Source organism: Calliopsis andreniformis, chromosome 5 (genome assembly GCF_051401765.1).
Source record: "Calliopsis andreniformis isolate RMS-2024a chromosome 5, iyCalAndr_principal, whole genome shotgun sequence".
NCBI classification, from domain to species: Eukaryota; Metazoa; Arthropoda; class Insecta; order Hymenoptera; family Andrenidae; genus Calliopsis; species Calliopsis andreniformis.
In genome coordinates, this window is record NC_135066.1 from 18522674 (window position 1) to 18550612 (window position 27939).

Consider the following 27939-nt stretch of genomic DNA (forward strand, 5'->3'; position numbering starts at 1 on the left):
GTACGAACAATCGGAACAGTTCCAGCACCAACCACAGTTAGAAGAGACACAATTACTAGAAGAGAGAGAAAGATAGAATACTTTAATGTCATACGGCAATTCGATATTTGCTATATTAATTCATGTGAAAAATTTTATTAATTTAGATTTTAAGATCTTTTTTTATATTTAAGAAATAAATGTTAATATAATATAAATATTATATTAGATTTATAAAATAAATTCTGACCCATTTTTCATTTTAATTTTTAGTAAAAATAAGATTTGCATTATTTTATCAGAAATTATTATCATTTTTATAACACATTACTCTTCAAATTTGAAGTTTGTAAGTTTCTAAACAATTGAAAGTGTTGACGATTTTTTTGGCGATAAAAGAGACACGAAATGGCAATATTTGGAGACTGCACCCTATAGGTAACAACACCAATTTCAGTTAACCTAGTCACTCTGCCAAAGGCCTGCATCCTGTAAGCTGCTTTGACCTCATGAAAAACTCCAACACACAAGAAATTTTTAAGACAAGTTATCTATTCTACTCCACAATATAATAGGTAAAATAGAATTCTTTCAAACCATACATTCAATGCTATAGGTGCTATCATCGAGATGCTCCAAAGTCAAAGGTTGTTTCGTTACTTATAAACTTTATTCAATTTTCTTTTGTTTTCGGATACAATGCGTCGTTGGACAGAGTTCTTCTCTTACTACTAATGTTTCCAAAATTGTACTGCCTTTAGTTCTGTTTCACTTTCCTATTTAAGGATGTTCTAACTGGGTTGCTAAAGATAAGGTTCTGATCTGGAGTTTGGATCAAGAATGTGAAATTTTTGGGAAAGTGTTTTCCGTGGTAGGTCTCTATCTAGATTTTATCGGGATGTGAAAGAATTTTCCTAATTGCAGATAACATCTTGCCAGAGGAATTTCGGAAAAACGGGTTTGCTCTACAATAGAAGGCGCTTAACTCCGATAAGCATTTATTTATGGGAGAAAGTTGAAAAACAGAGGAAGAAAAGAAAAATATAGTGCTATTGGAGACAGCATTGAAGGTTGTGGTAACCCGTCAGTGCCAAGCCTTCGGACATCTTGTAAAAAGTTGCAACAAATCCCCAAACTGTCTAAAGTGTGCTTCAAATCACTTCACAAAAAATTGTCTAAAAATACCAGATACCCCAGCTACATGTATCAGTTGCAAAGGAGATTATCTTGCAAATTATAAGTAATGTCTATTTTTTACTGAAATACCTAAAAAAAAGGCAGACTCACAGATGAATCATACACAGTGTCTTAAAATTATGGGAAAAGCCGAAATCAATCGAAAAGTCCTTTACCGTTTTTTAATATGAGATTCCTTTGTCTAGTTATGAACAGTTAAAAATTGGGTTGTCAAATTCCGAGGCGCGCTGTTTGAATCCCAGACTGCTAAGCGTGCGACCACACTTGCACGCACAAACATACTAGAATTCCGCGTAGATGCATGTCTACTCACACTGTACCGTTGACTGTACTGGTTCGAATGTACCTTCGTGGCATTTAGGACATCTTATACTTATTGTTATTGATTGTGTTCATAATAAGTGTTCGAACACGTCTCCATCGTTTTCAACATATTTTTCACACATTTTGAGTATGAACTCGCAAACTCACATAAGTATCACATAGTCCTTCTGTAGTTCTTACTGAATTAAATGCCTCAGTGATTCCTTTGCGCAAAACGTCCGGGCAGTTAATTGGAACTGCATAAACATTTTGTTTTATGAATCCCCGAAGAGAGAAGTCTTGGGATGTGAAGTCTGGCGATCGAAGTGTCCAAGAGGTTGATCCTGATCGCTCTATCCACCTAATTTCATAGATATTGTTTAGAAATGCTTTTACATTTTAGCCAAAATGGGCTGAAGTACTATCCTGCTGAAATAGCACTCCGCTTCTGTTTTCCAAATGTCTTCTATTAACATTGGCAGATCATTTTGTAAAAGTTTAAAGCAGGCTGCAGCCGTCAATATCTCGGGTAAAAAGGTTAGCCCTAAAATGTAATCCCCTATCATACCTACCCACATATTAATGCTCCATCTATGATAAAATAAGCGACTTGTTTCGTGGGAATTATCATGATCCTATACGTGCTCATTGCGGCTATTAAAAGTACCAGCCCTTGTAAATGTATTTTCATCGGTTCACAAAATGTTGTTTAATACCTGTGGGTCTTGCTGGTTGTTTCGTAGTATCCATCTGCAAAACGTAACTCTTTTCGGCATATTCAGTGGCAGTAAAGCTCGGACCCGGTAAATGTCAACCGATCCCTGACCATCTTCTTTCAAAATTCGGTGGGTGGTTAAGTGTAAGGTACCATGTATTTGCTTAATCTACCTGACGCTGATTAAAGGATTTTCTTTTACATGTTGCAAAACTATTTTTTTGTTGTGGATGGACCGCACTGTTTTCGGTTTTCCCGCCGTAGAATAGTTCGATTAAAATTGTCCATTTTCTCGCAAGTTTTTTCGAAATTTTCTCGCAGTGACAACAATTACATACAATTATCGCTATATCAGTCTTCTTAGCGCAATCAGTAAGATACTTGAGACGATAATGTTAATAGCACTCATCAAGTACTTAAATGAACATAAAGTTATAATAGACGAGCAATTTGGATTTAGAACATATCACTTAACACTTCAGCAGATTCTTAAGGGACGTTTAGTCACATGCAACAGTGCGCACGAATACGCTGGTATATAGTAGGTGCTTCTGAACAGCATAACTTGAAAGGGTGATTATAGATACCAAAATGAGAAGAAATCAAGAATAACGATCTTGCGTATAAGACTTCGGTTGCTAGTTATACATGTCTAAAAATTTGGTAAAAGCTACTAGAAATGAGTTCACGCAGAGGTCTCGAGTAGTATAGTCCTGACCTGACCAGTGATGCCAAAATCGTGGCACGTAGGACAAACAGGTTACCCCCATTATGACCCACTGTCGTTCTTCACTCTATGCATCGCTCTACACACCAGCGTCCTAGGCTCCTTTCCGTGTGCGCTGTCTGCTCGATTAATTCCGCCCGAGAATTCACATTATCGAAATCCCAGCGCGTGGTTCGCAAATCGGAAGTTATGGTAGAATTAATTTCAACAGGCGGCTCAGGGTCACTCAGTTCCTCACGCACCTTTCTGGTGGGACAGAGGAGTGAGCTCATGGATATTCTCCACGCGCGGCAAGTGCGTCCGCGCGCACGGGGAACTGCCGCGGTGGGGGAACCCACCAGAAAAGCGCGTGAGGGGCTGAGTGACCCTGAGTCGCCTGTTGAAATTAATTCTACCATAGTCATCGAATCTCGGTGCGCCAATTCTACGTTTTCTCTCCTTCCTTCTTATTAATTAGTTGCGTTATAGACAACTAGATTTGTGTCTTCTGTCTTTCTGTAATAGTAATAAAATATTATTATATACTTATCTTTTTATCTTCTTCTCAGTAGAAGTTTCGCGTTGATGTTACTTAGTCATCCTAAGCATACATATAAATGAAGAGTTAATTAAAATCGTAATTATAATTATAATAATAAAGATAAATACGTAATAATATTTGTTGTATTTTTTATTATCATGATTATGCTTGACATGAGCTTTTTACCTTTTTAAGGTTTCTTGTAACCCAGTTTATAACCCAGAGTAAAGGTTTGTATTACGTCTGAGCTAAATTTTTTTACTTTACAATATTATACATTTAAGAGCACAACTCAGGCGTGGTATTCCTAAACTTATGAGTTGCAAAGAAGTAATTATAATTTTTGTGGTTGGATAAAGGGAAAATACTGTAGAAAATTTTGATTTCTACAACATATTTTTGAAGTCGGCGAGGCGACTCAAATTCTTTAGGAGGTACGATAGTCACGTGATTTTTCGAGATTGACAGGTCGGTATCTATTGTTACAGTTTTCGTTGTAGGAATAATATTATTTACAATCACGCGACCGTCTAATGAAGGCGAAATGAAATCACCCTATGAGTCCAAATTAGAAACGCAACTTAGAAAATTTCCGCCTCCATTACATATATAACTATACCAGCCACGTGTACGTGAGCTCGGCGCTTCAGATAGTTGCGAGAAGTCAAGAGAGAAGGCAGATGTGATCCTTGCTCTCTCGCTCTTAAAACGTTAAGGTTCAACTGTTCAAGTTGCTGGCAAGCGACACGCGTCACGCACAATCTTTTCATTTGCCAAAATATTTTCTTTTCTCGATTTGTAAATGAGGGCAGCAGCGGATCCAGTCTACAGTCTCAAATTAAGTACACATAAAATTAAGAATATGTAGATCAAGCATTTGGAGAGACATCTACTTTACATTTATCGCAATAATAATGTAACTATGTAATCCATACTCTAAGTATTAAAAGCTAACAGTAACTCCGTCGATTAGCGTAAACTTTCACCCGATTTGTTTGAAATTTTTAGCAATGATTGTTAATACTATTCTGTTCGTTTACACTTACGGAATGTTTTGTTGAATGATATATATTTTTATCGTTGTATGTGGGGCCCCTGTCTTATGGGTATCGTAACCACCTAGTGCCTCTGCGTAAATCCGCTAGTGATGCGGTCCCAAAAGCTTTTTATGAAATTTTGAGGGATGAGTCTTAAGATCAAGTGATGACATTCTGGGGAATATCTCTATGTATATTTTTTATGAACAATTAAAACAAGTCCGTATATATGTACTTAGAAAATAATAATAGTCCCAAGGAAGGCTGTTAGATAGCTGTGGATGATGATTTCTTTCTAAATGACAGATCCTGTGTTCCATACCTCGTATACACCTTATATACATACGTATATATATACATGTGCATGTATTTACAGAGAATTAAAATAATGTGTGTGCTGCATCTAGGTCCTAGGCAGTGGAAATTCCTCGATAAAATACACAGAAAAAAGTTCAATTGTATGTATCTATGCGTTAGATATGTATTTATTAACGAGAATTTGTATAAAGAAGTTACAATATTTGTAAAATACTGCTAATTGCAATTTAAATATTTAAAAATGATAGTTCTTTCCATACTGGGTATCGAGGCTGAAACGTGTTACTTATAATGAAACTATAATCCGCAGCTACTCAATCGTTTGTTTTAAGGATATTTAGTAATACGAGCGTTCAAAGTAGAGCAAAAATCTATCATTCACAGCCGTAAAATTCCAGCACTTTTCTATAATTTAGAGAGTTTATGGAACGAAAGACTCAAGTTGAAAGACAATAAGTTGACTGCGCTGCGTTAAACTTTTGTTTTTTGAATGAACCTCTTCTCAGCTCAAAACTTTCTCATATAACAACAAAAAGAGATAAACAAGAGAGGACAATCGAAGATTTAGGAATGAAAAGCAGACACGTGAAAGAAGTTAGATACAGCGGAAAAGAGTCATATGTATAACAGAAAGTTAAGTATCTCGCCCAAGCTTTGCTAAGAACGTTCACCAGGCCCAAGCTAGGCTTTGAAGGAAAAGTACTAGAGACAGAAGAGAAAAGAACAGAACTAAATAACTAACGCACGGTTACACGTACATTTCCTTTTACCAATTGTAGTAAATTTATTTAAACTACGAAAACTCCAAAGTATTATAACGCAAACTATCACCTAGGGAAACTGAACAAATGATCCGCACACGGAGACCACCTAACAATTAATGACCTCTTTCCACTCTCGGTTCCCCGTCCGGCACTGTCGCGAGGTCTATTCGGCTGTCTCTGTTTTTGTTTTCTTTTGACAGCCGATGATCCACAACCAACCCCTGTGCGCGAACAAGAGGTACAGTCAATCTCGGCTTGAGTTTTCTTCTTTTGTCCCTTCTCACAATACCATGGCAAAAGCATAGTGGCAATACCACAGCCGTCACAGTGATATATGTACTCTAAATATTTTAAAAACACAAAAAAGTTCTTTCCATACTGGGTATCAAACGCAGTATCTGTTACTTAAACAGAAATCATTATCCGCAGCTACCCAATAGCCTTCATCGAGAATGCTATTATTAATTTCCAAAGGTATGTATATACACTTGTTTTAATTGTTTATAAAAAATACACATAGAGTAGAGTCATCACTCCTAGACTCACCCTACAGAATTTCATAAAAATCTCGAGTGGTTTCACTAATAGCGGACTTGCACAGGTGGCGATCACCTCGGGACCCGTAAAACAGGGTCCCGAAAAATATGCATTATTTCATCAGAAAATCCGTACGTGGAACGGTGCAGTTGAGTAGAATAGTATTAGTAACAATTAACAAAAATTTGAAACAAATCGGATGAAAGTTTACTGCGACTTTTTAGCTTTTAACACCTAGAGTGTGGATTATATAACTATATTATTATCGCGATAAATGAGAAACAGATATCTTTTCAAATACTTGATCCCAATATTCGTAATCTTATGCGCATTTAATTTTGCATAAAAATAAAGCAATACATATTCTGCATAATTTATTTGTGTTAATGGGGCTCCAGAAATTTGGAATGACTCGGGTCTCTTGAAGAATAGATCCGCCGCTGCCTTCTTTTACAAATCAAAAAGTGAAAATATTGACGCAAATAAAAATATTGTGCCTGGCTTGTGTCGCTTGCCAGAAACTTGAACAGTTGAATCTCAACGTTTTAAGAGCGAGAGAGTAAGAGTCACATCTGCCTTCTATCTCGACTTCTCGCAATTATATGAAGCGCCGAGCTCACATACACGTGGCTGGTATAGTTATATATCTAGTGGAGGGGGAAATTTTCTAAGTCTACAATTTGGAACCATAGGGTGACTCCATCTCGCCTTCATTAGACACTCTGTAGGTAACACTATTCCTGTAACGATAACTGTATGAGCAGATACCGACCTGTCAATCTCGAAAGGTTACGTGACTATCATTACCCCTTTAAAGGAAGTATTGGACTATTTCTTTATGTGCTACAATTCGATTCTTCAGGGTGGAAGAAACCTCTTGTATGTATTTAGCACTGATCTCTATAACTGGATACGATATAGGACTTTTGAGCATAGGCCGAGCTAGAGAGGAATAGGTTGGAATAAGTTGAAGAACGATTTAACATGTGCGACACTTGTGGGCGATCACAGGTACTAAGATTTTCTATTCACGCCTACTTATAACGCTATCCGAAGTCCTCCTTATTGAAATTTTATAATGATTTATAATTCCTGTTTGGATTTTCTATAAACTACTATATATTTGGGGTTATATAAATTATACAGCAAAAAATGAGCATACATGTAATTTAGGAACTGTAGTACAATGACCGCCGGCAAGCGCTGCGCATGTTACATTCTTAAGCCTTGTTCAGATTAATCAAGTTACTTGAATTTGAGTGCATACCTATAGTCATTGACATATTATAAGAATAGACCTAACATTCAATGTATTTTTCTGATCGAGGCAAACGGGGTTCTAGAGCCTTTGGGGCCTTACAGTCCCGTTACCATTTTCGCGTCACTCTCGACGTTATCGACTTACAATTAGTCAGAAAATTTTGCTTTTTTGTCAATATCTCAAACGTAAATTACTTTGAATTTTAAAACTATTTTCAATTAATAGATAATATAATTTATTTTATTAATAAATTTCAATAAATAAGTAACTGTTTGCTTCTAAAAATGTTTAACACAAGCGGTATACCGTATGTTCCGCATAAGCTGAACTGTCCAGGTCCGGACAGTTCGTCTTAAGGAGGATGGGTATGTGTGTTTCACACCTCTGATTTCTTGCTTGACTGTCTTTCTAAGGATTTCGGAGCTCCACTAAGGTCATTTAAAATAGTCTTTCAAACAAAAGGCTTTTGAAAGATAACGACATGCCGGGTGATCATATTATAAGCTCATTTCCAGCAAACACACCAAATCCCGAAAGTCATTATAAATGCCGTTTAGGTACTTCCTTTCTGTTTTTATCGAGATATCTATTTTTAACAACTCATGAAGGCAAAGGAGGACTAAGGGCTAAAACGTCATTGGTCTATTCTTTCAGCGGCTAGGTACATGAAATTTGTATAAATACCGGTATTTCAAATCCTTAGTCATTCGTTCTGTTAATTTCAGTCAAGTAATACAGCAAAATTGTCGACAGCACGGAAATCGTCTATCACGTTATCAACGCAATAGAATCTGAATGTCATTATCAAATTGGAAGACAGAGCTTCAATAGATACACTTGCCAAAGTTTATAACGTGAGTGCAAGAACGATTCGTAGAATCAGGACCAGTGCAACCCAATTGCGACGAAAACTTATTGAAGGTCCAGGAAGGAAGAAGAAACCACCGGTTACCTTACCGCCGCAGCATAAGGTGTAATTTACGAAGGAATTGGAGGATGGTATTCCAATAGATATTCTTGCTAAGGAACACAATGTTACTAATTGCACCATAGAGCATATTGAGGGCCGTGCAATTCAATTGTGCCAGGAATTGGAGATATCCGCAAATTCTAAATAGAACAAGAAGCTACTAGCCACCTTACCGCTGCAGCAAAATTGGATATCGTTCAACAGTTAGAGGATGATGTCCCAATAGATGTGCTTTGTAAAAAAAATAACGTATCCAAGAACACTATTCGGTCGATACGGATCAGTGCCATCCAACTGCGACAAGACGTGGAAATTTTAGAGAATTTGCGAAAGAAGAGAAAGCGGGAGCTCAAATATCACGATCTGGATTCCTGCCTTCACATGTGGTTTTTAAAGCGGCGTGTCATAGGAGACCGAATTACAGATGCACTGTTGATGGAGGAAGCAATAGGATTATATGAAGAACAAGCCGGCCCGTCATTATTTTATCTATCCAAATGGTGAATTTGGAGCTTTAAACGGCGTCACAATATCCGTTTACAAAGGACACATGGCGAGGCTGCAAACACTGACAGGACGGGGATAGATGTTTTCATCGGGAGATTTCTATATAACGGCTGGAGGATTGAACTGCAAACTGTATACAATATGGACGAAATAAAGAAGGACAGAGTCACTATTGGATTTTGTGCAAATGCGTCAAGAACGCATAAACTTCCAATAATTTTTATACATAAATATAGCAAAGGACTCCCAAGTATTGCCTAGATCAATTATCCATGACATACAAATCACAGAACAAGAATGCATGAATGACCCGCCCTTTATTTCCCGATTGGTATGAAAACCATTTTATACCAGCTGTGAAGCAAGAGCAGCTTGAAAAATGTTCGCAGATAGAACTTGCTCTTGATAGGCAATTGTTTAGTCCTTTTGCTACCAGAAAATTCTCAACGGAAGGACAATTTTGAAATAGTTGTAGAATTTTTCAAGCAATATGACACAAAAGATTGTATTGATATTGTCAGCGAGGCTTGGGAAGATGTGACCGCCAGTAATATCCGAAATTCGTTGAACAAAATCTTGGGGAAGGACGCTGCATCAGAAATCGAAAAAGGCGTCAACAATAAACTTCACCAAGCCATTAACAGCATTGCTGGTGAGGAAGTTGACATGAACGAAGTGGATCCCCCCTTGCGAATAATATGAAAGTGATCCAGCCATATCAGCGGTGGAACACGAAGGAAGATAGATATTGCCAGAGGTGCCACAAGTTATCCAGGAATCGGACGAAATAGAACAATCTTTCGATATGTTGTTACATTAGGCAATGACTCAACATTCTGTAATGACACACCTGCAAGTTGCAAAAATGATGTATGACCATACATTCAATCCTTAAACATCATAACGGTTTACTATTATACTTATGTACACTCATGTATTATTTGAATGATGTATTATGTTGACAATTAAACGTAGTCCGAATTACTTTGCGTTTGATGTCATTTTCATTGGAAAAACGTAAGGAATTCATTCTTACTATTTTCATGTGGAGGATAGAGTTGATTGACGTGCACAGATTTAGTCATCAGCGTTTATTGGTGCGAATTTTTCTCGTACGGTACAAGTTATCGCTTCGGCAGTTCACGACTTTCTGGTGGTCCTGTCACGCTTACCCCCACGATAGGGCCTCTTTTTTCGGTCCTTAATTTTCTCACGCGACGAGGCAGTAGATGAGGCCAGACGACCTTTACGCACTTTAATTACGACCAGGGATTTCCTCTGGACTTACTCATTTGGGACCCACTTGGTCACACGACAGACCCGCTCTGAGTGTCCTTTAGAAACCCCTAATTTATGATAGTCGCAATTGCTATTGAGGACTCTTGACGAAAATTCTACAACATGCTACAGTTAAAGAATGTTTAAAAACATTTCCTTACAAATAGGTTTGCAGTCACGCGAGTCATAAATTGTCTTAGCTATTTGCACGCCAGAAACTGCCCTGTACGTAGAGCTGGTCACTACACATGAAGTTCTAACGCAAAATAGATAACTTCGATCAGACAATAATGAATATTTTATGTTTATGCGAGGAGGATAGTTCATCTTAAGCGGGACTTACTGTATTATATTTTATGTTTTATACAATAAAATCGAAAATGGCCAAATTTTTAAGGGTTAATTTTAACCTTTAGACAGTAAAAAAATGGTATATTACATATTTATATGTTCTGTATGTTCCCAAATTTCATAGTCTTTTAAATTTCCGGGTTGGATGACCTCTCTTATTAGATAATTTATGAATAAATACATTAAACAGGACATTAAAATTAGAAAAGAAATTTTGCTGACATTTACTTACGACTTTGACAACATTTGTCACGATGTGTCGCCCAAGACCTATCTCTTTATACAGGGTGTAACAAGTATAAGCTTCGATGTTTTAAGGGATGATAGAAGATCGAAATTGGAGTACGAAATGTCATATAACATAGTGTCGGAATTGCTTTCATTTTGCAGTAATAATACCTAAAAGTTAGCACCATGTATCGTAATGAAAGATAATTCAAGCATATCAGTGAGACAAACCCAGTGAAAGAACCCATTGACCTACCTTATTCGGTTGCTTAAGAAGGTTGTGTTCGTTTCGGAAGGTCCTCAATAGACGTTAAGACTCTTATAGGTGCAAGTCTTACAATGGGACTCCTATTGTAAAACAGTTCCTACTTTCTAGATTACTGGGTCAGTTTGAATAGCTAACTGCAGGCAATCTTTTTGTCTACGATTCATCTGTGTGTGTTACCTACGTTTCTTCCACGAGCATTTCCGATTTTTAAAGGTTTATAAAAGTTCAACCGTAGGAGGTATAATAAAATGTATTAAGACTTCTTAGCTCCGTTTCTGTCATTCAATGGATCTGTAAAATTATAGAATCTTCTGATTGTTAGTTTAGCACATAGACTTGTTAACTTTAAAACATTATTGCAAAACGAAGACAGATCAGACACTATATCATAGGGCATTTTATACTCCAATTTGGGTCTCCTACCATCTCTTAAAATATCGAAGGTTAAATTTATTGCACCATGTGTATGTAGATTATCTTTAGTTTCAGGATGTGGACGGTTCGTCGTCGGAGAACTTGACGGCTTGTCGAATCCTACCGCAATACGATTGGCCGTTCTTCCAAATGTCGTTCTTCCTGATGAGCTACCTTCTGCCACTGATGCTGATATGTTTCTTTTACATTTGTATGCTCGTCAGGCTCTGGCGTGGTCCTCGCGTCAGTGCTGAGAGTCGACGTGGAAGAAAACGTGTTACAAGACTGGTGCTTGTCGTTGTTGGTGTTTTCGCCTTTTGTTGGTGCCCCATACAGGTTAGTATTACATGCAATTTTACAACGGGTAATGAAAGTGACAATGTGTGAAGCCTTTCATGCTTAAAGCTCTCAAAAACGTCACTTCTGAAAAATGATCGTAATTGCAATCGTTTCATGAATACGAAGAAACTGTTCACAAATCTCCTTGTAAGCTTTTGACTTTCAAAGTATGAAGAGGTTTCAAAAAAAAATCGATACTTATTCAACACAAAATTAGAGGTGATAAGAAAACGTATGAGTGCAGTAAACATGCACAGTAACTCACGAATTTATTCACAAAAAATGATTAAATTCACACGTTAAGAATCTTTAAAATATTAGATATATTTGTGTACATACATAATTGTGCGGATAGAAATTAAACGTAGAAACTAAACATAATAAAAGAAGAGAAAGGTACACCACAGGATTTTTCATAATTTTAATAATTCTTTAATAAAACTTTTACAAACATATTTACGAGGTTCTTTTGATGAAAACAAGACCAAATACAAAATGATTTGAATCATGTTTACGTATTTAATGAATGATAATAACTCTTCTTTTTCTCTTATTAAGTAAGTACATATTATTCGAATTATTTCGTGTTTGATCTTATGTTAAACAGGAAAATCTCATAAATACGCTAATAAAGATTTGATTAAAAAAAAGAAATAGAAATATAAAAGTTTCATCCTTGCATTAGTATTATCTCACCGATGCACGAGGTCGAGTCAGGTTACCTTGTTCAATCCTTGCTCCGCCAAGCCATTCAATTTTGAGACATCTCGAAGCATTTACAGTGAGTGTAAAAAGTCTTTGTATAGTACTTAATTTGAACAAAAACTTTGCAGAATTTTGTTTATTACAAAAATATGTTAACAAAAACATACATACATATTCTTAAAAATCTCTAGAACAAATGTCATTAATAAAAAATTATTTATTTATATTTATTATGAAAATATTAACAAATTTCCAGAAATTGGCGTAAAATATACGCGTAATAAGTATACGTACAGTCCTTGATTCGTAATATTCTATATAAAACAATTACAAGATAATCTATGACATGTAAACATACTTAGCATCAGTATGCCTGGAGACGCTGTCGGTATAGGTAGTATCCTAAATTCAAACATTATCAACTGTAAAATGGGACGAAAAGGCAAGGAAACCTCTGAAGAAGAAAGGAAAATTGTTATAAATTTACATAATAAGTGTAAAACACTGACTGAAATTTCTAAAGTTTTAAATAGACCAAGGTCCACGATTCAAAGAATCATTGACAGATATGGCGATCGAAAAACTGTACAAAGTAATCCAAGGAACGGACGTAAACGAATAATAAATGAGTACACCGGCCGATGGATAATTCGAAAAATAAAGCAAAATCCAAAGATAAGTGCGGTAAAAATCACAGTTGAATTTAAAAATGATATGAACATTAATGTATGCAGTAGTACAGTGCATAATTTTTTACGGGACAGAGGATATCATGGCAGAGTAGCTCGTAAGAAATACTTCGTAAATAAAATCAATAGAAAGAAACGATTGTACTTCGCGAAAGAATACGTTAATGTTCCTGTGGAGTACTGGAACCGTATCATAGTTACTGATGAGAGTAAATATAATATATTTGGGTCAGATAGACGACGTATAGTATAGCGGAAAAAAATACCGAGCATGAAAAAAGAAATTTGTAGCCAACCGTAAAACATGGAGGGGTATCAGTCACAGTTTGTGGCTGTATGAGCACGAGCGGGGTTGGATTCCTCCATTTTATCAATGATATCATGGATTACAAAATGTACATCGATATTCCAAAAGAGTATCTTCAGGCTAGTGCAAATAAAATGGAGTTACAGGACAATTATATATTTTTGTAAGATAATGATCCGACGTATAATGCTTATAATACACGCCACTGGATCGTATATAATGTGCCGCAGCAATTAAAAATTCCTCCACAGTCTCCAGACGTAAATGTGATACAGCACTTATGGAGGCATCTTGAAGAAAAAATTCGAGACCATCACATTTCTTCGAAACAAGATTTAAAAAATGCATTTTTAGAGGAATGGAACAAAATTTCCAGTACTATAACCAAAAATTTAGTAAATTCGATGCCGCAAAGGCTTAAAGCGATTATACAATGTAAAGGGAATCCCACTAGATACTAAAACAGCAAATAGATTGATTTTTGTTATGTTTATGTACTAAAATTTATAGTTTTTGTTGTAAAATTAAAAGTATACGAATACTTATTACGCGTATATTTTATGCCAATTTCTGAAAATTTGTTAATATTTTCATAATAAATATAAATAAATAATTTTTTATTAATGACATTTGTTCTAAGGATTTTTAAGAATATGTATGCATGTTTTTGTTAACATATTTTTGTAAAAAACAAAGTTCTGCAATGTTTTTGTTCAAGTTGATTACTGTACGAATACTTTTTACACTCATTATACGTCATAGATAGTTTCAGGCAGTTATCCAACTTTTACTGTAGCTCGAAATATACAGTAGATATGAAAAAATGTTTCAGACAAAACTTGCATGGTATCAAGGGGAACAGAACGCGTTGTCTTTCATTTGACCTTGTAATATTCCTGAACAGGCTTACAAAGGTAAACACTGAAGTTTGAAATTAAAACCTATACTTTGTTACTGCCTATTATTATAGCTGACGTAGAGACGTTTTCAAAACACTATCTACCCATAACACAACATAAGCTGTTATCTTTTAACATAACATAAGCTTAGTCTTTAACATAAGCTGTTCCCAATGTATACCCTCTGTGGTGTACATTGAGTAAAGGCTCGTTAGACAAAACTAAATAAATTCAAGTGACTTGAAGCAATCTGATTAATTTGAACATTTTATTTTCCTGGATTTTAAATACTCTTTCAAGCTTTAAATGAAGTTGAGTCCTTTTAACTTTTCCTTGGCTTGAAATGCATATTGATTGATGTATTCTACTATACTCGAATTCAAGTTACTTGACTAATCGGAACGACACTTAAGGGTCTTTTTCGAGATTGACAAGTCGGTATCTGCTGTTACAGTTTTCGTTATAGGAATAGCATTACCTACAGACATGCGGCTATCTAATGAAGGCGATATGGAGTCACCCTATAGCTCTAAATTAGAAACCACTACATATACTAGTATACCAGCGACGTGTACGTAAGCTCGGTGCTTCGGACAGTTGCAAAAGGTCGAGAGAGAAGGCAGATGTAACCCTTGCTCTCTCGCTCTTGAAACGTTGAGATTCAACTGTTTAAGTTGCCAGCAAACGAAACAAGCTAAGCACAATCTTTTCATTTACCAAAATATTTTCTTTTCTCGATTTGTAAATGAGGGCAGCGGCGGATTCAGTCTTTAAGAAGTCCGAGACGATCCAAATTTCTGGAACCTCATTAAAATAAATATATTATGAAAAATATGTATTGCTTTATTTTTTTACCAAATTAAATACACATAAAATTAAGAATACTTAGATCAAGCATTTGGAAAGACATCTACTTCACATTTATCGCGATAATAACAATACCTACAGTTGCAATACCTAGTTCGGGGGGCTTGCAAGCTGATCCCACGTACCTATTACTTGGTATTTTGCTTTCGTTTGTATAAATCGCGTAGGCATTATTTGTGTAGAGTACCTCAGTCCTTAGTCAACTTAGGTTTGTGGTTTCCTTCAAGGCTTTTCCCAGTTCGAAGTCAATTGGAATGGATGTGATTATAGTTCTATATTCCTGACTGTAGATATTAAAATGTTTTTGGGGATTAATTGATCTTTTCTATTCTTTTTCTTAATGCATTTTTTGTAGTAATTGTGTATTATTTTGTTTACAGGCAAATTAGAGTTTGACAATACTTTACTTAAATAGCAGTTTCATAAAAGCTTTGTTCGCTCTTGTATCAATGGCAGTTTGGATTCCGCTAGTAAAACATTGGTTGGTGTACTATTTTTATATCATAGGGCAACCCTTATAGCTGAATTCTGTATTGTTTTGAGTTTTCTTATAAAATCTATACGCGTAGGAAAATATACGAAACAACTGTAATCCATGATAGAGCGAACGAATCTTTTGTACAAAATGATCAGTGTTTCGGGGTTGCAGCCGAACCATGTGCCGCATAGGAACTTTATGATATTTAGAGCCCTCATACACTTATTACGTATTCAGTTTACTTTCGGAGTAAATGTCATTTTGTAATCAAAAGTAATACCTAAGAAATATGCTGAGTAACTGAATTTTGTGGTATGTCCGGCAGTTTTGATTTCAGTTTTGCCAGGCAGAATATTTTTATTATTAAAATGTATTAATACAGCCTTTTGTGGAGATAATTACAACCCAAGGTCTGCAAGATTCCTCATAATAGTGTTTACCGATTTTTTAATTGCATTTCTACACTTACTGATAGGTGAGAGTTTTGGAAAGACTACAATGTCCTCTGCGAAATTAGAGGCAGTTATACTCTTTGGTAAATTATCAGTTATGTCTCGTACGTATATCATGTATAATAACCGACTGGTGACCCCACCTTGAGGTACTCTCTCATGTACCGTTCTATATTCGTCACCAGTGTAATCTGTATAAATATGTCTTTCATACGTAAGGAACCTGACAAATCTGATTAAGTTGTCTGAGCAACCTACCTCTGCGAGTTTTCCTAACAGTATATCGCTTTTAACGTTGTCGAACGCTCCACAGATACCGAGAAAAGAGGCTATGGCATTGGTATCTCTTTTGAATGTTAAAGCCTCATTGACTTGCAGCATAAGATTCACTAGATTATCGACACAGGATCTGCCTTTTCTAAAACCAAATTGATTGTTAGGTAGTAAGTTGTTAAGTTCTACCCACCAGTGCAATCTATTTTTTATGAGAGTTGTTAGATAGGCACGTGGACAGGGTTATTGGTCTTACAGTTTTGCCTTCTAGTTCGTCAATGAAGTGCACAAAAAATAGTTTCCAACTAGTTGGGTAGTCGTCATGTTTATACATTTCGTTATATATGTCCAATAGTATTAATTTAAATTTTATTGGCATGTTTCGTAAGATCTCATATCCCGTCTATTCCCGGGGCCGATTTAGAATTTGCTGAATTTAGGGTTATGTTAAACTCTGTAAAATTAAAATACATATCAAAAAAATCGTTTGTGTTAAGCTTAGGGAGCCAGTTTGGGTCGGTGGCAGCCCACGGAAGGTTTATTTTGTTTAAAGAGGTCGCGATTTTGATTCCTGTTTGTAGGTTATCTATAATATATGCGAAGGGTTGATTCTGATCCATTTATTTTTAAAAATCTTGCATTTATCCCAAACGACTGTTGAACTGTTCTTGATATTTTGTATGGTGTAGTTGATAACATTCCATTCCTCAGCAAGAACATCTACTGGAATACCATTCTCCAATTTCTTCGTAATTTCTACCTTCTGCTGCAGCAGTAAGGTAATCGGTAGTTTCTTTTTCTTTCCTGGAAATCCAACACGTTACGTCGTTTTGGCACTCACGTTAAATTCTTTGACAGATGTGTCCATTGAAGCTCCATCCTCCACTTTTTTAACGATGTCCAGCTTCTCTTACGCTGACAATATGACAGATAATTTCCGTGTTGTCGACATTTTTGCTGTATTACTGCAATATACTCATTTTGTTATATTACTCAACTGAATTCAACAAAACGAATGACTAATGGTTTGGAAATACTTGTAAGCCCCTAAATACTAATAAAGGATTTACAAGGCGCATTTACAAGGTGAATAGCAATTGACGTATCAGAAATCCAACCTAAGGTTCACATGCCGTCACCCGATCGTGAAACCACATCATCCTAGGCCTCAATTGAATTTATATCTATATTATTTATACAGGGTGATTTTTCGCTAATGGACTCAAAAGCGGTGCGCTGCAGCCTAAAAATCATAACAGAAGTCATGTCCGTCTACCCGATAAGCTATTATATGTGTCATGGACGAAAAAATTCTTTAATTAATTAAATATCTCTAGCAAAAAAATCATTTTGTATTTGATTTACATATGTATTATTTGGAATATGTACTATTTTGATAATTAAAAATAGTCCGAATTACGTCATGTTTGATATTATTTTCATGGGAAAAATATGAGGAATCCATTTGTACAATTTTCACGGAAATCTAACGAAAAATATATAACTTCAATCAGGCAGTAATAAATATTTCATGTTGCATTGCGGAGTGCTTTTTCATCTTTGTCGCGTGTCGTTATCAAAATCCTTGCGCGATGAGTATTTTGTAACGAGTACTTTTGTAACTCTCGTATTACTAAATATCAGCAAAATTTTGATAAATTACGAGTTGACTGCGCTGCGTCAAACTTTTTTCTTTCGAATAAACCCATTCTCAGCTCAAAATCTTCTTTTATAGGGACGAAATGTCGCAGGGCGTAAACCTATATTTTTGCCTAATTTTGTCTGTAATGTCGCCGCTCTGATATATCTGATCGTATTCCCCTTAAGGTATGGGTTTCGTTTTCCACTTATTTTGTAGTAAAAATGTATCAGGTTATGGGAACAGGATCACCATATGGGTGCATAAAGAATGTTAAGAGTGAGTAAGAAAAGAATAATCGAAATGGCTACGTTAATTACACAACGCATTGTGAATTTCGAGGAAATGAATTAAGTAACATGCAAATTACAAATAAAAAGCATCGTGATCTACAACAAATGGCCGCACAGGAATGAAATAGTATTGAAGCCGTACAAAATTAACAAGAATGGAGCAGCAAGGACGAAAAAGCTCAAGCACTAATTTTGCTGAGCGTGAAATAAATTTCACAAATGACACAATACGTAAATAATTTTAAAAATAAGGTTGCAGAATTAAAAGAGGCTAGCCTACAAAATATTTTTCAAATGAATTTTATAATGTTTTGAAGAGCTATGAAATTTCTAAAGAATTAACAATGAATTTAGTCCACAATAAGATGTGATAAAGAGGACAACCCGTACGCTAATGGAAATGACCAGGTTTTATGCTTTTACAGGCAAGTTTAGGTACAATACTGCAGTGCAATTAATTACAGTGCTTTCTTTAATGTAACAGCAAACCATTTTTGTCATCGTTTATAATTTACTTCCAATTCTTTTATGTTATCACTAGTGAATACATTTTATAATAACTTTCTGTAATTATTCTTTTTATTACATAATAAAATTTTAATCGCAATGATCTATTTTCCTTCAATAATTAATGTACATAAATTTCTAAACATGGAGCGGATTACAATGTAAGTGTTCTATATCGAGCGAATAATATACATCCGATACATGAACCTAAGATTTTAATTATTAATCTATTAAATTATTAATTTTCTGTGCACTATTATAAACGCTTCTGAAATTAACAATCCTTTATTGAGATTTTTATTTTTGAATCAGCTTGACAGATCCATCTATGATAAAATGTTCGTTAAAACAGAACATAATTAGTAATTAGATTACATTTTACCTAACAGTAGTATGAATATTTTATCATAAATCGAAATGGTTTGAATTAAATCTGGAACTTGATCGAACATAGCAGGCAACCCAATAGCATCAATGTTCTTATCACAACACATCATAATAGTACCAACGTAGCTAGAAAAAACTAGCTTTGTCTGAAAATGACGGCGACTAATCAGAAAGTGGCCCGCTGATGAGCGGACTCTCTCTTGAGGGACTCTAAGTTAGATCTGCTAATAGAATCATCTAGTTAAAATGTGGCAAGATTTAACTACGTATTTTCGTTCAAATATGTACGTATCGCACACACTCGAGAAAAAGGACAACTCAAAAACTTGATTTTTTAGATAAAATTGTAGAAATAATATCATATAGAAGAATTTATATTAAAAAATAATAGGTGAAGAAGAAATAGTATAACAATTCAATAACAATTAAAGCGAACAATTTTTTTAAAAGAATGTCTCTTGCTTTTCGATATATCGATCGATTTTTTTCCAATATAAAAATAACAATTTTTTACATATCACACATGTACCTGCTTCAAAAGTGAGATAACTCAAAAAACAATGAATTTTTTGCTTTCCCTCCAAAAGATCTGTTTTTGACATGTGTCATTTTCGTTAAGACAAATGCGTAAGCTCAATGAAATGTATTCTATGGTTAAATATAAATTGCTGATTATTGCTATGTTCACGTTCATATAAGTCTGAAAACAAAATAGCATCTACCTCTAGAAATATAATACGCATCACCTGTTTTTAAAATAGTACCATTTTCAAATAGTATCGTATTTTACAAATTTTGATCATTGTTGGCGAAAAGTATTGCAAATTACCCCTATTTTTCTTTTTAACTAAAGCATTTAGCGGGTCCTCTGAGTTACTATTTAAACTTTTTATACATACTTCGCATCTCAAGAGTTTTGTCAATTTTCGCACAATATATCCAACAATATACGTAAATTCTGTTTGCATTAGAATTTTATTATGTAAATATGTATAGGAGTGAGTAGTCATTACATCCAATTATTTCTTCCAGTTCTTCATATTCTGTCATAGTTGTTATTTCTTGATAAGTACCTATGTATATGTATCTGTTGACAAATTTATTATATTTTCGGGTTTTATTATAAACGAAGTCGTACATAATATCGGAATATTTTCAATTAACATACAATTTCCTGTAGTCGCCCTTTTTATTTCAGAACGAATTAACATTCTTTTGAATGCTGCCTTAAATTGATGTACATTAGGATTATTATTTTTCCTTCCGAAAGGTGGAATGCAACAAAAAACAGGTTCTATGGAATCTTGGTTAAATGAATATACTGAGAGATATGGTATAGTATTAGACAAGCAAAGATCTGTATACAATTGCTTAATATTTGTAATACATACCAGTAAATGAAAAAAAAAACATTTTTCTTTACGATTTAATAATCCTCTTACCATTTACAAAAGAAATATGAAGTATAAAATTCTTCCATTCTTTTAATTTTGTAAGTACTTAAATGTCAAATACATCATTCATTAATTGAATTTGTAAATCATGCAAACGAGTAATATATTTCATGAAAAGTAACTTTCGAGGTTTCTTCGAGTTTTAACTGCAGAGTAGCTTCATTTGCTGCCCTGTTGTTGCAACTTTTAGCGGCACACACCAACATTTTCAAAACAGTATTCTATGACGCTTTGAAAGTAATTAAAATTTCGAATATACTCTAAAATGCTCCAAAATATGTCTTCAATAAGTTTGATCACAATCACTATTGAAAATGCACGGAAATCAACAGAAATGCACTTTGCCACAAAATGCCAGGACGTTATAGACCAGAGTGACGCTGATGCTAACGCTAGGTAGCGCCACTGATAGTAGATTTATGTAATATGGCTGAAATACTTTTAGACTTACTTAAACCATATATGTATAGTTATAAATGGGGCTTCAAATAACTACCTTGAAGTAAAGATAAAGTCATTTATATGACGTCACATATGGGCAAAGTAATGAATACTAATAACTATAAGTGGAAGGTTTTACTTTCAAAACTGAAATGTTGACAATATTTACATCATAATTATTTCCTTATAACTTGTTTTAGTTTAAAAAAATCGTAAGAGCAATAGCCAAATATCCACAGAAGAAAAGATACATTTGCATTACGCTTTTATCGTTTTTTGCAATTCATTACATAACATGTATGCACCATTATAAGTAATTATTTAGAAATTATTCACTACTATTCCTAGTCAGAGTAATGGTATTCATTGACGTCTGATGGTGTTTGATACAATATTTATCATTTTGAATTATCTGCTGCCCACATGTGACATCACATTTTCCCCGTTATCTTGGCTTCACTTTTACTCGTGGGTTATTATGCATGGACCGCGTCTATAAGTATATATAGTGTCCGAAATAAGTGATTTCAGATTTTAAGAATTCACATTTGTGTAAATGAAGTCAGTTTCACGTCTGATAATCTATTAAATAATCTTCGAATGTTTCTCCCGTGCTCTTCCAAAGACTTCGCGTAAACTAGGATGCCATCTAAATAAACGAAAACTTCTATTCTTTGCAATCCGCGTAATACCTGAACCATTAATCCCTGAACCATAGTTGGTGCATTTTTAAGACTTTCGAGCATGCAAATATATTCGTAACGATCGTCAGATGTAGTAAATGCAGCTTTCTCTCTATCGGCTGGATCCATTTCAATTTGTTGAAATCCTCTGGTTAAATCAAAAATTGAAAAATATTGTGTGTCTCCTAGGTGATCTAAAATAGCGGTAATATTAGGTAACGGATACGCGTCGCCAATCGTTTTTTCATGCAGCTTACGGAAGTCTATTACCATTTGCCACCTCGGATTGCCTTTAGAATCTGGTTTCTTTGGAAGAATCCAGAGTGGAGAATTATAAGGAAAATTCGATGGTATTATTACTCCATTAATTAATTTAGCGAAAATTTGACCTTGTATTTCATCTTTATAAGCCGGAAGAAATCTATATTCTCGCATATTAATTGGAACATCATCGGATGTTGGAATTTTATACGTAATACATGGAGTAGCTTCTAAAGTATCACCCGGTAGATAGAATCTGTCGGGAAATTTCTCTACAAGATTCTCTACAAGAAGCACGTGATAACTTTCTCATCGTTCAAATGATCTAATCACAAACGTTTTATTATTTCATCTATTGTATTAATTGGAATGTTAATATTAGTGAATCATTATTTTCTTCTTGAAAGCTACAATATTCAACGGGAATTAGTTCGTATGGTCCAATTTCTATATCTATGTCTATTTCTAAAGCATTTATGACAAGAACATGACACCTGTCCTGGTCATTCACAGAAACGGCGGCTTTGCCAATGTAACGTCCCTAAAACGATGCTACGTTGTCCATGGAAGAGCGGCTTTCCAATGGACGAAAAAGTAGGGGTTCGTGTGGCGTGCGGTTAAGGGGTTGAAATCCAAGGCTTATATCTTTCTTAACAATAATTTATTCAACAAATACTTATTCTAATCCTAACGTTAATACAATATTGATATCTATTCTAATCTAGTTAAATATTAATAAAATCATAAGATATGAGGTTATATTATGTGTGATTATATGAATGTGAAGTTATATTGAACGTGATTATAATTAATTATCTCGATAACGCAAGAGTTATGTTATATATCGTTGAACGAGAGTTAGGTTAGGTGATATTATTCGCGGTAGAGGATCCTCTATACAAGGCACAGTGTGTTGTGTATGTGTCTGCAATAGATCTTGTCATGTATGCCCTGGTCGCTACCAAAGTTACAGGTGGCTATAACCCCAGAGCGGTCTCAAGGTTCCATGAAACATTTAATCTTTGCCTAATTGCCTAAGCATCCGTAAACCCTTCGTTATCTTTTCTACATCAGTCGCTATCCTGGAGAAAAGACTCTTCAGGAGCGGTCTTAGAAATGTGTCTGACTGGGAATGGCTTCTAGCACTTGTTGGGAGGCGATTCGTCTGCTTCCGGCGAGCACGAACTCTATATCAAAGGAGCATCAACTAGTATTTGCTAGAACGGTTGCTACCTCTAATGGAGCGGTCTCGATCTCACTGGACGAGTATATCAGCTACCTTCAAGACGTTCGTCTATTCGGAACCCGATGCCAGGAGGAAGTGTGCTCTTGCTGCTTTCGCAGCTCCTTATATACCCGCTAGTCGGAGTTCGCGCATGCGTAGTGTCTTATTTTCTAATGGCGGTCTTCTTCTAATCGTAAATGAAAACGTACGACATACGTTGTGTTTATGTTAAAATATAATTGGAACCTATAATATATCATACAAAAATAAGGTACAAAAATATTAATTAGTATTAAGATAATAGAATACGCGGTAATATAATAATAAGGTATTAGGAGGAGACAAATATAGAGAGAGATGGTAATAGATAGAGAGAGATAGTGATGGATAGAGTGAGATAAAAATGGATAGAGTGAGAGGGGAGACCGTGGGTCGTTAGACTAATATAAACTCTATCCTGTATACTAACAGTAAGTCTCGATAAATATTTTTTCTTTAAATCGTTATTTATGACATCGATGGCAATGGCTTGTCTGGTTCTAACATTTATTCTCAATATTCGCAATCTCAGTATTGGTTTATTTCGATTCAATGGTTCATCTCCCACGAAATACGTAGGTCTAATTAAATCTAATTGAGTAACTAAGGTGTTATGGAAAAAAGAGATTTCTGCTCGCTCCTGTCTTAAGAATTATTTTCCCAAAATACCATTACTATCTAATGGAAACTGTGACTTCACTATATGAAATCGGACTGGATTGTTTTTCAATGTATAGCGGCTAGCTGTATGTTGAGAAATGTTTCTCACCGTACAAATGTTTAGAAAGTTTCATGACGCCCGCCCCACAAAAAGTACTTTTGAGTTCGCTGCATTCCTCGATTTTAACCGTTTGATACGGACAATTAAGTGTCCTATAGAAATTTTCTACGACAGCCTCAATAGCGTTCGCAAGTGTTAAAAATCTGGAGTCTTGGATGGGTCAGAGCCTGGATTGTCAGTGGCTTGCGAAGAATTAAGAGACACTTAGTATTCAGGATCTAGTAAGACCATTTAGTTTGGGCCCTGATGAGACCTCGCTGCATCGCCAATGTTGCGTTAAGAAATTGGCTTTCGACAGTTCGCCTCATTCTGGACAAGCGCGCTAAGGTCGCAAAGAGTGGTAGATAGAATAAATAATTGGACACAATACGTGAGAATATCTATTATATTTATTAATTAATTATCCAGAAGGATAATGATAGATGGGTTAGAAAATTATTTAGTCCGGTACAGACAGCACTACACGTGATTGCTTCTTAAGAGGTAGATGCTTAGGATTATATTATACTTGGAAAAATAAATTAATGAACTCAATATGTATATATAAATAACGAAAATATATATTCTCAAAATTTAGCAAATCTTGAAATTAATTTAACCGAACAAGATAAAATATAAAAAGAAACGCAGTATTAGAAAGATGAGTGAAAAGAAAGAAAAGTACAATATCCAATACAAAAGAAAAAGAAAATATATATAATAATACGTCAATTAATGCCAAAATCTAATTAAAATCCCTAAAAAGAATATAAAAGCCTGGTCGTCGATATTGCCTGATTACACCTAGAATAACGCTGAAAAAAAGGAAGAGAAACACATGCGACGATTTTAAAAGTATCACTAAATAAATTACGCTATAAACTGAACTATGCTTTTTAGATTGTTTAACGTGAGTTAATAAGGTCATTTATTCCCGTGAATCTATGCTCGAAATAACAGAACTTAATGAAATAATAAATTAAGGAAAAGAAGGAAAGAAAAATTAAAGTAATTTAACCCTCGGACTCTCGTCACGCACCTCGCGACTTGTGGACAGAGAGTGATGGGTATCGGAAGTTAGAATAGACAGATTCCTTCGCGGATCACCAATACATAGATCACCTGCCGTATTAATGTAAGGTCCTAGAGAATCGCGCGAGGTAACGAGAGCTGTCGCGCTATTCGTTAATTCGTATCTAATGTGTCGCGTCTGTTCTCTCTTGGTACTTCAGGTTCCTGATTTTACAATTATCCATCTGTCTACGGATGTTGCACTTGCCATTGCTTATTAGCATTTTCGGTAGGTAATCGCTCTTACAATTAATATAATAAACCATATAAGTTTTCGCCATTTTCGAGAACATTTGGTATTATGCTTGCTATCAGGCATCGCTGTTCGCGCGGTCGTCGTGTCGTGCGCTATTTACAGTTTTTGCGCAAATTCCAAGTTTTAACGCCGAAAGGTTCTCATCTCGATCTTTCCAACACATCAATGCGTTACAATTACATTTCGCGAAATCAGCTATAGCCGTCTATATTAATGTAAGATATAGGTATATTTAGCTTGCATGAACGATCCGCGACAGATGTTATGGAACACTGCGGCCAACGACTTGTATGGCTCCTGATAAGGTCGATAATCGCAAACATCTTGGTTACATTTATCCCGGCTCATGAGAACCCGCATTTTTGGAATGTCGAAGTAGATGCTCTTTGTTCGACAAAGGCGTTATCGTTTCATTCTTGAGGCTTCAGAAGAATACACAAACACATCCACTCATGCTCTCTCACACACACTTACGCGACACTGACTTTTGACAATAACTCCGAGGAGAGAGCGGGTAATGAAACAAACAAAATTTCGAATTTAAAACGTTAAAGGCTTGGGGTGTGTCTGATCAGGAATTTCCAAAATGCAAAGTGTGAGGTAAAAATTCTTTAATTATGAAAAAGAGAATTTAAGGAAAACACAGAGTCTGCTTGAAAGCGAAACAATAACATTTAATAAACCACTTGTATTAACTAAACTAAACTTCAACAGACATGGAATAATAAAAGAAAATTGAACATTGCGTATAATATCATAGTCACCCCTCTTGGGAGTGCATCTGCAACATAGAGTTAACAACTTGAATTACTAGTGGGTCCCAAAACATCACCGATTCGTTCGCATAATGCTCCCTACACCATTTCCGTCCCATTACCATAGCACTGACTTTGACACGCACGGGGCGCTGGGGAAAGTAACACACTAGGCCCCGTCTTGGCACTGGGAAAATGACACACGCCAGTCCAAATTTAACGTACACGGGGCGTTCGGGAAAGTAACGCACCAGGCCCCGGCTTGGCCCTCGCACGGAATAATTGTATTCAGGGCGATGACGATAACATTACTTGCCAAAACGACTTACCTCCTGAACGGTACAAAGTAAAGTACCCTTTTGAGGCACCCGGCAACTGTCCCAATCCCCCCACCGGGGACACACCCCATCTATATCCAAGCACATCGCGCTCTCGATGTATCTTCAGTGTCAACGCCCAAAGAGTAGCGGAGTGCGTAAACACGTGCACAACACAAAAAAACAGATCCAGCAAAAATTACATCTTCCAAAAGCATTATCGTGACACATCCCCGCCGACGTAATAGTCAAAATGAGGACAATGCCGTAAATTTTCTTGTTCGAAACAGAACAACAGTCTAAGCTTTTAATGTATAATTCCCTTCTATCTCTTGACTCATCCCCGTAGCAGAATGCACCGTCCTTTAGGTCCGTAACCATCTATGTTTATGAGAATCTTAACCCACTCGCAATGGCAGTGTAGTGAGCGGTTTTGACCCATACATTTTATTAAAAGGAGGTGGTTGTTGCACATGCTTAAGAATGGCACGGAATGATTATATCACAGTCGAGTTTAGTGCTAGCCATGCTAAATGAAAAACAGCAACACTGCGAGAGTTCAGTATTGTACTGGATAGACAGAGACATACAATGTGTGTGCTCTTTCTATCAAGTGCAAAATCGGATTGTGGCAGTGTTGCTATTTTTCGTTGAGCATGGCTAGTACTAGAATCAGCTGTGATTATATACGAAAATGGTCAGTAAAGTTTTGACGTAACAGTATGCGTGAAAATGACCAGTAAAGCTTCGACATATCCGTTACGAATGAGCTAAGAACATTGTAAATACACACTTTGTTGAATAACTAAAACGTCCAAGTCACCAATTTTCTTAATGGAGATATTTGATTAGTTCTAATGGTTTTTCTACGTGTAACTTGAACTCTGTATTCCTACTAATTTATGGAAATGTTTCACAATTGGGTTACCCATTGTGACTCTTTACGTTACATTACTAACATAAATCAATTGAATCTAGATCTAGTTAATGCTTTTCACTTTAACTCCTAACCCGCTCATAAAAACGCTGTTCAATTGATAATAAAATCGCAAAGATTTATTGCATATTAAGGATAAAACTATATTATAAAATGGACAATTGACCATTCGTTTAGGGGTAATTATTCAGTATAGGGAAGGCAGTTCTTATGACCTTGATCTTGACATATGTTGTCAAGAGCACTTTTCTGATTAACCTTCAAGAAATTCTAGTCATCGCTCATTATTCCTTAGAAAGTTATTAATTATTAAAAACAGATTATTTTCCAAGCGACGATATTTGGCAAAATGGTGTTTCAATTTTTGTAAGTGTTAATTATGGTAAATGTTTAAGACATATGCAGGCGAGGGAGGGGCTCCGTCTCTACCTCGAAAAAAACCAAGCTGAAACTTAACCTAATCTATCTCGAATTAAATTCCGAATAGAATAGCTTAGTTTCACAAAAAGATAGATTAGGGTAGGTCTGGGC

General features: G+C 35.5%; 1 protein-coding gene across 1 annotated transcript in view; it reads left to right on the plus strand.

Annotated features, from left to right (window-relative positions):
* Asta-r1 (allatostatin A receptor 1) overlaps positions 1 to 27939 on the plus strand; it is a 71546-nt gene that overhangs the window by 42635 nt on the left and 972 nt on the right. Inside the window, exon 3 of the mRNA XM_076377791.1 lies at positions 11444 to 11710. Coding sequence (XP_076233906.1) covers positions 11444 to 11710 — 267 coding nt within the window. The remainder of the gene's footprint in view (positions 1 to 11443; positions 11711 to 27939) is intronic.